Raw genomic sequence first — 14,132 nt, forward strand, 5'->3', positions numbered from 1 at the left:
GCTTCTTTCAAATTTTCATTCCCCTTATAGTAGTACTTCTCAGACTTAACCTGTTGGCAAAGGACCGGGCTTGTAATTTTTAATCGTTTGCACACCAAAACTTGTCTGTGATAAGGTCAAAATGCTGCAGCAATGCCAGATAGCCGTCACAGTTACTCAGCGCCTCCTTGCAGCCTTCTGGACTGATGGCAGCTTGAGGACCCGACTTTGAGCAGGATGACTGGTAGAGTGTGGGGGTGCCCCTGGTGGGGGAGGTGGGACAGGGCTGCAGGCCAGGGGGTCTGAGCAGTGCTCAGCGACCTTGAGGCAGGTGGTACCCACGGGAATGGACAGACCTTGATGCCTTGCTGCCTGGTGCTTCTGCCCAGCAGGTGACCCCAGAGTCTGGAGGCCCCAGAGTGTTGCTGCCCTCACATCTGTGTGCAGGGCCTGCATCCAGCTGTTCCGCTCTAGAGATTGAGGGTGACCTCGGTGTCTGGTTCCATAGGAGGGCTGGCTTTGTGTGCTTGCACAGTGAGTGTTCCTGGCTTCGTGATAGGATGTGATTCGTGTTATGTGCCAGAGTGGCTGGTGACTACTTGCCCCAAGACAGTAAATGTAGTGGGTGTGACTGGCAGGCATTAGCTCTATCAGCTACGGAGAAGTGGAGTGAGAGATGCTAGTCAGCAGACTCTGTGGCCCCAAGCCATCAGCCCCAGGCCCTGGGGTCAGTGGGCTGCCAGCTGGTGAGGCTGGCACTGCTCTCCAAAACTGTGCTGTGCCTGCTTGGGGGTGCAAGGAGCTGCTGACATAACTACATGGGATGAGTCACCCTCCCTCCCGGCTGGCGAGTTGAGTTCAGAGTCCAGGTCCTTAAAGGAACTCAGAGTTTGTTTTTCATTTGCACAGTACATTTTTCGATGAAGTCATTTCTCTTGTAATTGGATAGACTGTCCCAGCTGTAGGCAGGAAGAACAAAATTTATTACCTCTTTCTTTGGAGTGTCCTGAAGAGTCTCTGTTGATAGTAAGTGACATTCTTAAATCTAAGATGGTCATTGGTGGTGACCAGATGGTGGTGATTCCTATGGAACGAAGCAGTGGTGATGGGTTTTGGGCCCAGGCTGGAAGTGGCACGTCTCATGTCGCCATCTGGCCAGGCTAGGGGGTTCTTGGGTGTTCAGTGGACGTATGTGGGTATCAGCAGGCTGCTCTGGTGCTCACTTGACCTTACCCCTGCCTTTCATCAGGTAATCTCAAAGAGCTATATGAGAAACTCTTAACTCATTCATCTCCACAACTCTCATGAAACAGACACCAGCGCTCACCACTGATCTCCATTGACAAGAGAAACTGAGTCACTAAGGACTAGCCAGGTCGCTTTGCCCAGCACAGTCTCCCAGGGCTCTGTCTGGGCTGCTGGAGCCGGTGTTAATTACTTTGCACTTAACCACACAGTTGGGAAGGATTCCAGTGTCTTACAGTCTGAAGGGACCTGTGAGGGGAGTGGAGAGCTGGGTATGTGCTGTATGTGGCGTCTTTTTCTCTTCTCTTCGATTACGGCTCCTTGGATGCTTCATGCAGTGGATGGGGGAAGGCTTTGGGCCAGATTCAAACTCAGGAGTATTTGTGGGTGAATCTGAGAGGGAAGGTGGTTGTCAGATTTGTTGTTTACTGGAGTAAAGCAGTGATGAACATTTCTAGATAAAAAGTGTAATATTGCCTCCAAACTCATAGGCCAGTCGTCATGTTATTAGACATGTCATTGGTTTTAGCCACAAACGAAAGATGTGTGATCTGTGTGTGCTGATAGGTAGTGCATTTAGGGCTTTGAAAACAGGCGATTCTTCTGGCTTCGTGTCCCCAGGAAGGGAGAAGGGCCTTCCTCTGCCTGGGTTGACTGGAGGTGACTCCCGCTGCCTGCAGTGCCAGGGCTGGGTGGACTGGGGCTGTGGCTGTTGGGTAGAAACCCAGCCCTTACTCAGAGGGAAACTCAAACTACCCCCAGAGGCCTATCAAGGCAGTGTGCTCCGGAGCTCGACCACAGGCTGTCTGGGGTGGGTGAGTGCAGGGGCCCTTGGGCAGGGCTGATGGAGGACGCAGACCAGAGGGGCCACTGTGCAAGAGGGAGCTGCAGCTCCTTGAGACTGGCGGGCAGGCGATGGAAGCAGCGCAGGCTTTCTGTGCCGTTCAGATTCTTCCTATTGTAAAAGTGGGCACAAGGATAACTTTCCCCAGAGATGTATCAGCCGATGCGCCCACCTTACTACGCTAGAAAGGAGAAAGCATCCATCACTTGGTCCTTCTTGGAAAACTCACATAATGTTTGTCGTTTCTCTGGCACGTTGGGTTATTTGGTGGACACCAGGTTAATTCCTGTTCGTGGTTTTCTTTCTTTACTAAGGTACGGACATTGCTGCAGGAGAAGAAGTTGCCATCAAGCTTGAATGTGTCAAAACCAAACACCCTCAGCTCCACATTGAGAGCAAAATCTACAAGATGATGCAGGGAGGAGGTAGGTCCCTTACCAGTCACATAGGAACACCAGGGTTCTGTTTGATAAGGGAGAATAGCAATGCAGCATTGCTTTTGCCCAAAACTGGTTCTGGGCAAAAGGGAGGGAGATGTTCACACCCTGACCAACTGGTCACAACTTCCTTCAGAGACTCTTGGGTCCAGAGGCCCTCCCTCAACACAAAGAAACATCTTACGGGCTGGGCATGGTGGCTTACGCCTGTAATCCCAGCACTTTGGGAGGCTGAGGCGGGTGCGTCATTTGAGGTCAGGAGTTCCAAACTAGCCTGGTCAACATAGTGAAACCCTGTCTCTACTAGAAATACAAAAATTAGCCGGGTTTGGTGGTGCTCGCTGTAACAGTAATCCCAGCTATTCAGGAGGCTGAGGCAGGAGAATCACTTGAGCCTGGGAGGCAGAGGTTGCGGTGAGCCAAGATCGTGCCATTGCATTCCAGCCTGGGCGACAGAGTGAGACCCTGTCTCCAAAAAAAAAAAAAAAACTTATACTGTTATTTAAACTGCCTTCCTTGGCTTCATATTGGCTTGTGGTGTCTGAAATCAAGAGTTTGTGTGAATTTTAACACGTGCTCCTGATGGTGTCATGTGCCCCTCAGCAGTCATGGGGCTGTGCTGGTGGCACGCGTGGTGCACACTGGGGCCTTGTTGATGTGTGATCCCTGGGTAAGGCCTCTGGTCATTGGCATGCTTTGCGTATAGCTTGGGGGAGTCCCTTCACACCCTGGGTTTGTGTTATCCTGAGCAAAACAAGGGTTTTGAACTTGGCAACCATTCTGACCTCTTCCAGCTCAGTTACTGTCCCGGTTCTTTGAGCCTTCAGCCCAGCACCTTAGGTACTCGGTGTGCCATGGTGGGCCAGGTGTGAAGACAGAGTGCTCCCGTCCTGACCTGAGAGGCCAACTCACAAGTTGCCTGGACTTTGACACAATTCAGCTGATGGAGCAGGAGGTCATTCCACGTGGGGATTTCAGAGCCGTGAAGCACGTGTCTCAGCAGCAGGGCTGTGGTCTGCCAGGAGTCCTCTTTGGGAACAGGGCTTTTTCTCTGAAGAGTGGCTGTTCCACGTTTGTGGAGCTCTCCCAGTCAGAAGCCTCCGTGGCACGTGTGTAGGTGGGTTGGGTGAGCCCTCTTGGGCAGTCGGCCACAGGAAAACCTGTTGAGGGCCTCTGTTAGCCCTTTTGTCATGGGAAAGAGTGGACTATTGATTTGATTTTTTGACATCTTTTCTCAACACAGGCAACATAATCTGTGCTACTACCAGAAACTGACATGTCTAGGTTTATGTGACACAAAATGTCTTCGGTGGCACCTGTGGTCCTGGGGAACCCGTTACAGAGAGGTGTCCAGTGTATCTCATCCTGGGCCTCATATGACCAGAGAAGACCACAGGAATGAAAAATCCCATCACCAACCCAAGGAAAGGCCAGCAGAGACCCGGGCTGAGAGCCTGTCCTCTGGAGGCCCTTCTTCTCAAGGGCAGACCTGTTTCTCAAGGGCCAGAGGCCTGCATTGTCTTGGAGTGGTGCAGGATGTGGCCTTGGTCTGCAGGAGCCTCATGCTGGGGTCCAGTAAAACGTTAAGTTTTTACGAGAGACATCTTCAGGGGAACTTGCAAGTCGGGTGCATAGGGCAAAGGGTAGAAAGCCAGTCCTTAAAAGCCCAGGATGGGCACTGGGTTAGCAGGCCAACCCTGAATCGAAAAGAATCTATGTGGTTCAGAACGGGAGCTCTCCACCTTTCACTGGTGCCATCTGTAGTGGTGTGTTCTCTGCACAGTAGATGTTAGCAGCAACCCTACCCCCAGTTGTGATTCTCAAAATTTTCTTCAGACAGTGCTTGAAGGTCCCTGGCAGGCAAAGTTGCTTCCCCTGTGGCCTGTGGCTTAAGAGAGTAAAGAAGCCTGTACCTTCCTGTTTCTGTCCATGTACCTTTTCTAGAATCCTGGAAACCAAACAGGATTTCAGAAATGGACTTTTCTCCCATTTGGGGTTCAAGCGCATCACCACGTCTCTGACCATTCCAAAACGTAGGTCACGTCTTCTCTGTTAAATGCATGCCTGGTGGATACTGTAAAGGTTTTTTCTTTTTTGTGAGACGGAGTCTTGCTCTGTTGCTGAGGCTGGAGTGCAGTGGCACGATATTGGCCCACTGTAACCTCCGGTTCAGGCAATTCTCCTGCGTCTGCCTCTGGAGTAACTGGGATTATAGGCATGACCCACCACGCCTGGCTAATTTTTAGTAGAGACGGGGCTTTACCATGTTGGCCAGGCTGGTCTTGAACTACTGACCTCACATGATCTGCCCACCTTGGCCTCCCAAAGCGCTGGGATTATAGGCCTGAGCCACTGCGCCCGGCTGGATACTGTAAAGATCTAAAGATCTGCATTTTAGAAAACAAATTCTGTCCGGGAAGGCAGAATGCCTAATTCTAGTGGTGGTTCTTGAATTCATTTTGAGACTAAATGGGGGAGTTGACAAATAATGGGAAGGAATCGCTTCTCTCACAAACCTCCAGATCTTGCTGCCGCCCAGGGCGGTGTCTGCCGTAGGTGACGCAGATTGTCCTGCTGTCTCCGACGGGCAGCAAGCACCACTCATGGTGGATTTCCTTCCTTTCATGTGAGAGTCAAGAGGTGGTGCCAGGTTCTGATCTTGCTTACGTTTGCCTGAGGAGGGCTGCCTTCCAGGAGAAAGCTCCATGCCAAGTGCATTCTGTTCTCCGCAGCTTGGGAGGAGTGAGCATTAAAAACCTACCAGTCACTGCCCACAGCAGCCCTGGGCAGTGGGTACTGAGCTCTTCAGCCTCATGTTGCAAATGAGGAAACTGAGCGTAGAAGGCTGTATAACTTCACAGAGAACACAGACTTGAACTTGAGCGTTTGAGCCCCCCAGGCTGCTGCTTCCAGAGAAGGGAATAGCGGCCATGCTGCATGGCCTCCGGCCGTCAGCCGAAGATGCTTCCTAGATGCTTCCACTCGTCGAGAATCTGACTGGGACAATAGATTCAATACCTGAAATAGCAGAAACAGACTAAACTTAGCTATGTTGGTGGAAGACTTAGACAGACACCTAGTTTTTACTAGAATTGGACTGGCGGGCAAGACCCAGGGACTGTTGTAACTGCTGTTCCCAATCCCAGCGTCCCCTAAAAGCAGCTTTAGACCACCCCTCCTTGGGTCACCCCTCAGCAGAGGACATTTACTTAGTACACAGCTGTTTGTCATCCTACAAGAAACTTTTTCAAAATCCAAATAATGAAATTATCTAGAAACATTTTACAGTTTTATACATAACTATTTTAGGGTTGAATTGCTAAAAACTTCGTAAAATTTTCTATTTGCATTAATACTCAGACCCCACTTTTTATATATATTTTTTTTGAGATGGAATCTTGGTCTGTTACCCAGTCTGGAGTACGGTGGCGCGATCTCGGCTCACTGCAACCTCTGCCTCCCAGGTTCAAGCGATTCTCCTGTCTTAGCCTCCCAAGTAGCTGGGACTACAGGCGCCCACGCCATGCCCAGCTAATTTTTTGTATGTTAGTAGAGACAGGGTTTCACTGTGTTGCCCAGGCTGGTCTCTAACTCCTGAACTCAGGCAGTCCACCCGCCTCGGCCCCTCAAAGTGCTGGGACTATAGGCGTGAGCCACCACGCCCGGCCCCACATGTATTTTGAAACTTGACAGGTCAGAATGGAGCATGTCTTCATGTATCTGGCCTTGTCCTCCAGTGTTTTATCCCCACACATTGGTCTAGCTGTCTTTGGGCATCATGAGGGGAAAGCGTCAAGTGTTCAGACTACAAATAGCACGAGTGGCCGCTTCCCACGTGTCGGCCCCTGGCCAGGGCAGCAGGGTGTCCCTGAATGACTGGCACACTTGGGCGCGGACAGCCTTGGGTCTTTGTTTTCAAACCCATCGGCTTCACTTATTCCTGCAAAAACACCAGTAGCAGTAAGTCCATCGAGAGCCAAGAGCATGTTGCTTTTATTGTATTTCATCTATTCTCTGATGCCATGGACGATGGGGCACATTGTTATTTACAGCTAACGAGAGAGATACCATTCTGCTGAGACGTTTTGGGGGAAAAAAGAATAGGCCAGGGGCAGTGGCTTACACCTGTAGTCTCAGCTACTCAGAAGGCTGAGGCAGAAGGATGGCTTGGGCTCAGGAGGTTAAGGCTGCAGGGAGCTGTAATGGCGCCAGTGCCCTCCAGCATGGGTGACAGAGCAGGATCCCTGTAAAAAAAGAGAGAGAGAAACAAAGATGGTGTCATTAAATACACCTTCAGTTACAGATGGATCGTGAGTCCATGCCACGTATGTCTTTTGAGTACATGAAAGTTTTAGTGTTACGCGATGCAGTCTGTATTCTGTAACTTCTTTTGACCCAGAGTATTCCTGAGATTATTCCCCACAGATTGCAGCTGTAGGTAATGGATTTTCATTGTTTGTTTGTCTACATAGCTCTATAAAGTAGCTTCCTCTTACGAATTGTGTTGAGCCCTGGGGAGTGTCTAGCATTTGTTCTTAGGGACAGTGCTTTTGTGTACATTCTGTCCATGTGTCTGGGGCACATGTGCGAACACCTGCATCTGCTGCTGCTTGGCGCATGGAAGTGTCTAGTTCTGCAAGATAATGCAGGAACCCGCACATTGATGCATGTCTGTTTTTCCGAGGTGTTGTGCAGGTTTCCACTTCCCCTGCAGCACAGCAGAGTTGCATCATCCTCAGCCTCACAGCACTGTTTTCAGCAGGGCGGGGGAATGATGAAAAAGGCAGAAATAAAAGTGCTGTTACTGGCGGTGGCGGCGGCCGGGGAGGCAGCGGCGCAGTCAGTGCTAGTCAAGCTGAGCCGCGCTGATCTCCATCCAGCCCCGGCTCTCGCGTGCGGGCCTGGCGGCGCCGCATCCCTTGGAGCTCGAGAACATCGTAGCGAACACGGTGCTACTCAAGGCCCGGGAAGGTGGCGGTGGGAATCGCAAAGGCAAAAGCCAGAAACGGCGGCAGATGCTCCAGTTCCCCCACATCAGCCAGTGTGAAGAGCTGCGGCTCAGCCTTGATGGTAACTACCGCAGTCTGTGCGAGTGGCAGCCCATCGGGCCCCTGCTGTTTTGAGAGTTCTGTGCCATGAGGCCGGAGCTGAGCCACTGCATCGCCTTCCTGTATGGGGTGGCCGAGTATGAAGTGACCCTGGATGAGAAGTGGAAGGCATGTGGGTGGCGACTAATGCAGAACTTTCTGACCCACACCGGTCCTGACCTCATCCCTGAGGTCCCCCAGCAGCTGGTGACGAACTGCGCCCAGCAACTGGAGCAGGGGTCCTGCAAAGACCTCTTCCAGGAACTCACCCGGCTGACCCACAAGTACCTGAGCGTGGCCCCATTTGCCGACTACCTTGACAGCATCTAATTCAACCGTTTCCTGCAGTGGAAGTGGCTGGAAAGGCAGCCAGTGACCAAAAACATCTTCAGGCAGTACCGAGTCCTGGGCAAAGGTGGCTTTGGGGAGGTGTGTGCCTGCCAGGTGCGGGCCGCAGGCAAGTTGTATGCCTGCAAGAAGCTAGAGAAAAAGTGGATCAAGAAGCGGAAAGGGAAGGCCATGGCGCTGAAGGAGCAGCAGATCCTAGAGAAAGTGAACAGTAGGTTTGTAGTGAGCTTGGCCTGTGCCTGTGAGACCAAGGACGCACTGTGCCTGCTGCTGACGCTGATGAACGGAGGCGACCTCAGGTTCTACCACATGGGCCATGCCGGCTTCTCCAAAGCGCGGGCTGTCTTCTACACCACCGAGATCTGCTGCGGCCTGGAGGACCTGCACCGGGAGCGCGTCGTGTACAGGGACCCAAAGCCAGAGAACGTCTTGCTGGATGACCACGGCCACATCTGCCTCTCCGACCTGGGACTGGCTGTGCTTGTACCCGAGGGCTAGACCATCAAAGGCCGTGTGGGCACTGTGGGCTACATGGCTCTAGAGGTGGTGAAGAACGAAGGGTACATGTTCAGCCCTGACTGGTGGGCGCTAGGCTGCCTCCTGTACGAGATGATCGCAGGCCAGTCACCCTTTCAGCAGAGGAAGAAGATCAAGCGGGAGGAGGTGGAGCGGCTGGTGAACGAGGTGCCCGAGGAGTGTTCAGGGCACGTTTCCCCACAGGCCCGCTCACTCTGCTCCCAGCTTCTCTGCAAGGACCCCGCCAAATGTCTGGGGCGTCGTGGGGGCAGTGCCCGTGAGGTGAAGGAGCACCCCCTCTTTAAGAAGCTGAACTTCAGTCGGCGGGAGCCGGCATGCTGGAGCTGCCCTTCAAGCCTGATGATCCCTAGGCCATTTACTGCGAGGATGTTCTGGACACTGAGCAGTTCTCCACTGTCAAGGGCTTGGCGCTGGAGCCCACTGACCAAGACTTCCACCAGAAGTTTGCCACAGGCAGCATGCCCACCTCGTGGCAGAACGAACAGATGGAGACGGAGTGCTTCCAGGAACTGAATATCTTTGGGCTGGATGGCTCAGTTCCCCCAGACCTGGACTGGAAGGGCCAGCCACCTGCACCCCCTAAAAAGGGCCTGCTGCAGAAACACTTCAGTCGCCAAGATTTGCTGTGGAAACTGCAGCAGCAGTGAGGAAGAGCTCCCCACCTGCCTCTAGCCCCGAGCCTGAGGCCCCCACCGGCAGTTGGCGGTAGCAGCTGCTTCAAGTGCTGTTCACAGTTTTGCACAGTGGTCTTCCCCATTGTCCACTCAAGTGGTGGCCTGGGGAGCACAGATGGAACTGTTCCCAGCGTCCTCCGCCCCTCAGCCCCTGGCCTGGCTGAGTGTGGCAAGGCCTGGGCTGTCCCTGGGACAAAGGTGCGTCCCTTCAGCTCTTCTCTGTGAAGCTCGGGGCTTTCTGTATTTATACAAATGTATACAGCGACCAAAGCGTTCTTAATTCCCACCGCAGACCTGGCGCCCCCACCTTGGCTCCTGGGGGCAGCCAGCCCTGGCTGGGAGAGTGGGAGCTGACAGAGGAGCCACTGCCAAAGTCAGGGCTCCTCCGGCCCAGTTTGGACGGCTGAGGGTGGTCACGGCCCTGAGCCCTCAGCACTGTGTTGGGTCACCCCCTGCATTCCCCCAGCCTGAGTAAGACTCGTGCCTGCCTTTGCTGCCTTGGGCTCCCGCTGCTGCCCTGAGGGGCCCAAAGCTGTCCCTTCTCAGTGCTTGTCAGAGCTGGATCTGGGGCCTCTGTGTCTCCTGGGCCTGTGCCAAAGTGGCCAGAGATTGGGCTGGCGGTGAGACCCATCAGTCCACTGCCCCAGCCAGCCCAGATAGGTCTGCCTCTGCCTTCCAGCTCCCAGGGCCTGGTCCCTGATGTTGGGCCCTGTCCTGAAGACACCTCTTTCAGAAACGCCGGAGCCCAGCCCCTAGGAGGGGGTGGGGCATCCCCTGGACAACCCTCAAACATTCCGGACTCCCCTCATAAAGATAGATACATGTGCCCAGCCCAAAAAAAAAAAAAAAAGTGCTATCACTGGCGTATGATGCGATGTAATTTCCTACATGGGGATCTCAGAACAGATTAGAGAGTTTAGCAAGTTTAAGATCAAAATATTAGATCAATTCATTTTGTTAAACCAACAACCATTAGTTATAAAATTAATTTGAAAAATATTGCTTACAGTAGCAAAAGCATATCTAGGGATAAATGTTAAGACCGATGTGTGTGCATAAAATGTGTAAACTTTATTGAAGGACATTTAAGGAAGATCTGCCTAGTTCTCCTCCATGTTCAGAGAAGGGAAAAGGACAGCTGTCAGGTCTCTCAAAGTTGCTCCTAACACTCAGTGATGTTCCCGTCGAAAGCCAGGCATTTCTCTAATATGACAAGGTAACTCTAGAATTCATTGAGGAGAGTGCAGGGCCAGGGTTAATTAAAACACTTGTGAAAAAGAGGCGCATTTGCTCTGTAAACACCAGAACTTATTATAAAACTGTTGTGATGAAACTGTGTAGTTCTGGCCACGAGAAGGGCTTAGAAGGAGTGACAGGCCAGAACACTGAGCATGCCGGGCCTCGAGGTTTTCGAAGTATCATTCTCTGTTAAGAGGAGCCCTGAGATTGGGCGCAGTGGCTCACTCCTGTAATCCCGGCACTTTGGGAGGCTGAGGCAGGCAGATCAGGAGATCAAGACCAGCCTGGACAACATGGTGAAACCCTGTCCCTACTGAAAATACAAGAATTAGCTGGGTGTGGGGGCGTGTGCTTGTAATCCCAGCTACTCTGGAGGCCGAGGCAGGAGAATCGCTTGAACCTGGCAGTCGGAGGTTGCAGTGAGCTGAGATCATGCCACTGTACTCCAGCCTGGCGATAGAGCAAGACTCCGTCTCAAAAGAGGAGCCCCAAGTGCTTGGAGAGAGAAGCAGCTGATTCCAGGGGTGGTGCAGCAAGAAGGAAGGCGAATCTGGAACCCGAGGAACTGTACTGTATTGGAGTGGAGAACGGGAACTGGAGAATCCGTAATGCTGCATGTAGAGAAACAGTAATTCACAAAGCTGTAATAAGGTTCAGTATGTGAAAGACCCAAAATTGGAAACTTTTTGAGTGCTAACATGCTCAAAGGAAATGCTACTCGGAGCATTTTGGATTTTCAGATTAGGGATGCTCAGCTGTGAAGTATAATGCAGCTATTGGGAGAATCTGAGAGTAAATATGTATTTGCTTATCTGTATATTTGATACACATTTTCAGATTTATATATACAATTTTTTTTTTTTTTTTTTTTGGGGGACGGAGTTTCGCTCGTTACCCAGGCTGGAGTGCAATGGCACGATCTCAGCTCACCGCAGCCTCCGCCTCCCGGGTTCAGGCAATTCTCCTGCCTCAGCCTCCTGAGTAGCTAGGATTACAGGCACGTGCCACCATGCCCAGCTAATTTTTTGTATTTTTTAGTAGAGACGGGGTTTCACCATGTTGACCAGGATGGTCTCGATCTCTTGACGTCGTGATCCACCCGCCTCAGCCTCCCAAAGTGCTGGGATTACAGGCTTGAGCCACCGCGCCCGGCTATATATACAATTTTTAAAATATAAACATAGGTAGAAGACCCAAATCGAACATAAACACACATATATATGTATATGCCTCATGTCTTTTTTTTTTTTATTATTCTTTTTCAAATTTTTTGAGACAGGTTCTCATTCTGTCACCCAGGCTGGAGTGCAGTGGTGCAGTCACGGCTCACTGCAGTGTCGACTTCCTGGGCCCAAGCGCTCCTCCCACCTCACCCTCCCGAGTAGCTGGGACTGTAGGCACACAGCACCATGCTTAGCTGATTTTTAAATTATTTTTTGTAGAGATGGGGGTCTTTACTATGTTTCTGTTCTCAACTGGGGCTCAGGTGATCTTCCCACTTCCACTTCCAGCTTGCTGGGATTATAGGCCTGAGTCTGGCCAGTTATAAAACTTTTTGATGAAGAGTACAGTTGAAATCTGTAGTAACTTTCCTTGGCTTTCTCTGCTGGTGTGAACATTCTAGTCCTTTTCAGTTGACCTCTTACTCCAGGTTTGTTCTGTAATACTTTAGATGCTGGACATCGAGAATGTGGCATGTACTGTGCACGCCATGTTCCGCAGGCTCCTCCTTGGCCCCATCTGGGATGAGGTTGGGCTGCATGGGTCTGTTCAGTGCTCCCAACAGTGCGCCGGGCAGCCCAGAGCCCCTCTCCTGGCTCCTTCCCGCCCTTCAGGCATAGCTGTCATTGGCTTGGGCCTGGGGTTCTGGAAACCGCCCTGTGACGTAGGAGGCTCTATCGTTTTTGTTTTTCCTTCAGCTACTTAAGGTTTGAGGGCGAATAGGGCCCTATTACTGTTTTTGTGACAAGTAGAAGTAACTTTAACACTTTTTTTTTTTTTTTTTTTGAGATGGAGTCTTGGCTCTGTCACCCAGACTGGAGTGCGGTGGCATGATCTTGGCTCACTTCAACCTCTGCCTCCTGGGTTCAAGCAATTCTCCTGCCTCAGCCTCCTGAGTAGCTGGGATTTTACAGGTGCCCGCCACCACGCCAGGCTAATTTTTTTGTAGAGATAGGGTTTCACAATTTTGACCAATATGGTCTTGAACTCCTGACCTTGTGATCTGCCTGCTTCAGCCTCCAAAGTGCTGGGATTACAGGCGTGAGCCGCTGCACCCGGCCTGTTAGCCTTTTTAGTGTTGGTTATGCCTTCAGCACGGATACTATTCACCCATTTTTAATTTTTTCTTGTTGAATTTATTGTGTCTTTATTCTCACTTCCCTTGATTTGTAGATTTCAAGCCTGGGTTACTGTGTAAATCCTCAGAAAGTTTTCATTGCTTTTGCTTTTCTCTTATCCAGTCAAATATTTCTACCAACACGAGAGTAATTGAACATATTTTCTTTTCTCACCTAACCCATGGTAGCTGCTTTCTCTCCTAAACCTCCTCCCCTCTCTAGTATTACGTCTGTGGCGGGCTGTGCTGGTCCTTTCTGCCTGAGCCCTTTCTCCCCTGCATTGCTGCTGCTTCCTGTGTCTCCCACCCCCCTGCCCTAGAAGGCCGGAGTCAGGGAGGTGGGGCTTTGATCCCCTCTTTGTCTCCCTTGCAGCTCCTGCCTGCTTGGCCCTCATCCAACATCTGCCTTGGGCTATTTACTGACGGATGGGGCTTTATCTCGAGGGTGGGTCCCTGAGGACAGGCATTGCTGGAGTCTTCTTCCCCTACTACCTCTCCCCCATTGGGGATTGTCACCATGACCCTTGGTGTGCGTATCGGAGACTCAGTGTGGAGCTGAGGCAGGACCTAGACTGAAACGCTGTGTGTGATTTCCTCTCCTAGTGGGCATCCCCACCATCAGATGGTGCGGGGCAGAGGGGGACTACAACGTCATGGTGATGGAGCTGCTGGGGCCAAGCCTGGAGGACCTCTTCAACTTCTGTTCGAGGAAATTCAGCCTCAAAACTGTCCTGCTGCTTGCCGACCAGATGGTAAGGACTGCTCACTGACACTCGGTCGCTCGGCTGTGCTGTTCTTGGCATTATTATGGCTGTTAATTCGCAGAGGAAATGGAAACGTGTTGAGCCTCAACCTCGAGGCTAAGGTGGCACGGCTGACTGGCTTGGAGGCCACCCTCTCGGTACCAGCACAGCATGCTTCCGTTTAGTGGGCTCCCCGAGTCTCTCAGGGACACGCATGTGATTCCTAACCACATCTGTGCAGTGTCTGTTCATTCTCGTGTGTATCCTTTGTGAAGAGCGGAGCTGGGAGAGACCACTGTCTAGGGGTGGGGGTTGTCCCCTCTCTCTGTCATCTCATCTCTTTTTTTTTTTTTTTGAGATGGGGTCTTGCTCTGTCGCCCAGGCTGGAGTGCAGTGGTGTGATCTCGGCTCACTGCAACCTCTGCCTCCCTGGTTCAAGCGATTCTCCTGCCTCAGCCTCCCAAGTAGCTGGGACTACAGGCGCGCGCCACAACACCCAGCCAATTTATGTATTTATAGTAGAGAAGGGGTTTCACCTTGTCGGCCAGAATGGTTTCGATGTTTTGACCTTGTGATCTGCCTGCCTCGGCCTCCCAAAGTGCTGGGATTACAGGGGTGTGCCACCAGGCCTGGCCCTCACCTCTATTTTGCGGGAGCAGAG

The 14,132-nt window shown here is 51.7% G+C and overlaps 1 protein-coding gene and 1 pseudogene across 4 annotated transcripts in view; both read left to right on the forward strand.

Moving 5' to 3' along the window:
- Window positions 1-14,132, forward strand: part of CSNK1D (casein kinase 1 delta) — a 43,815-nt gene that overhangs the window by 15,573 nt on the left and 14,110 nt on the right. For all 4 annotated transcript variants that reach the window (XM_032241225.1, XM_032241222.1, XM_032241224.1 and 1 more), the window contains exons 2-3: window positions 2,383-2,493; window positions 13,332-13,480. In XM_032241225.1, coding sequence (XP_032097116.1) covers window positions 2,478-2,493; window positions 13,332-13,480 — 165 coding nt within the window. In that variant the 5' untranslated portion in view covers window positions 2,383-2,477. The remainder of the gene's footprint in view (window positions 1-2,382; window positions 2,494-13,331; window positions 13,481-14,132) is intronic.
- Window positions 6,066-10,163, forward strand: LOC116525463 (annotated as a pseudogene).

The sequence above is a fragment of the Sapajus apella genome, unplaced genomic scaffold (genome assembly GCF_009761245.1).
Source record: "Sapajus apella isolate SASKATOON/1434 unplaced genomic scaffold, GSC_monkey_1.0 scaffold48, whole genome shotgun sequence".
NCBI lineage: Eukaryota > Metazoa > Chordata > Mammalia > Primates > Cebidae > Sapajus > Sapajus apella.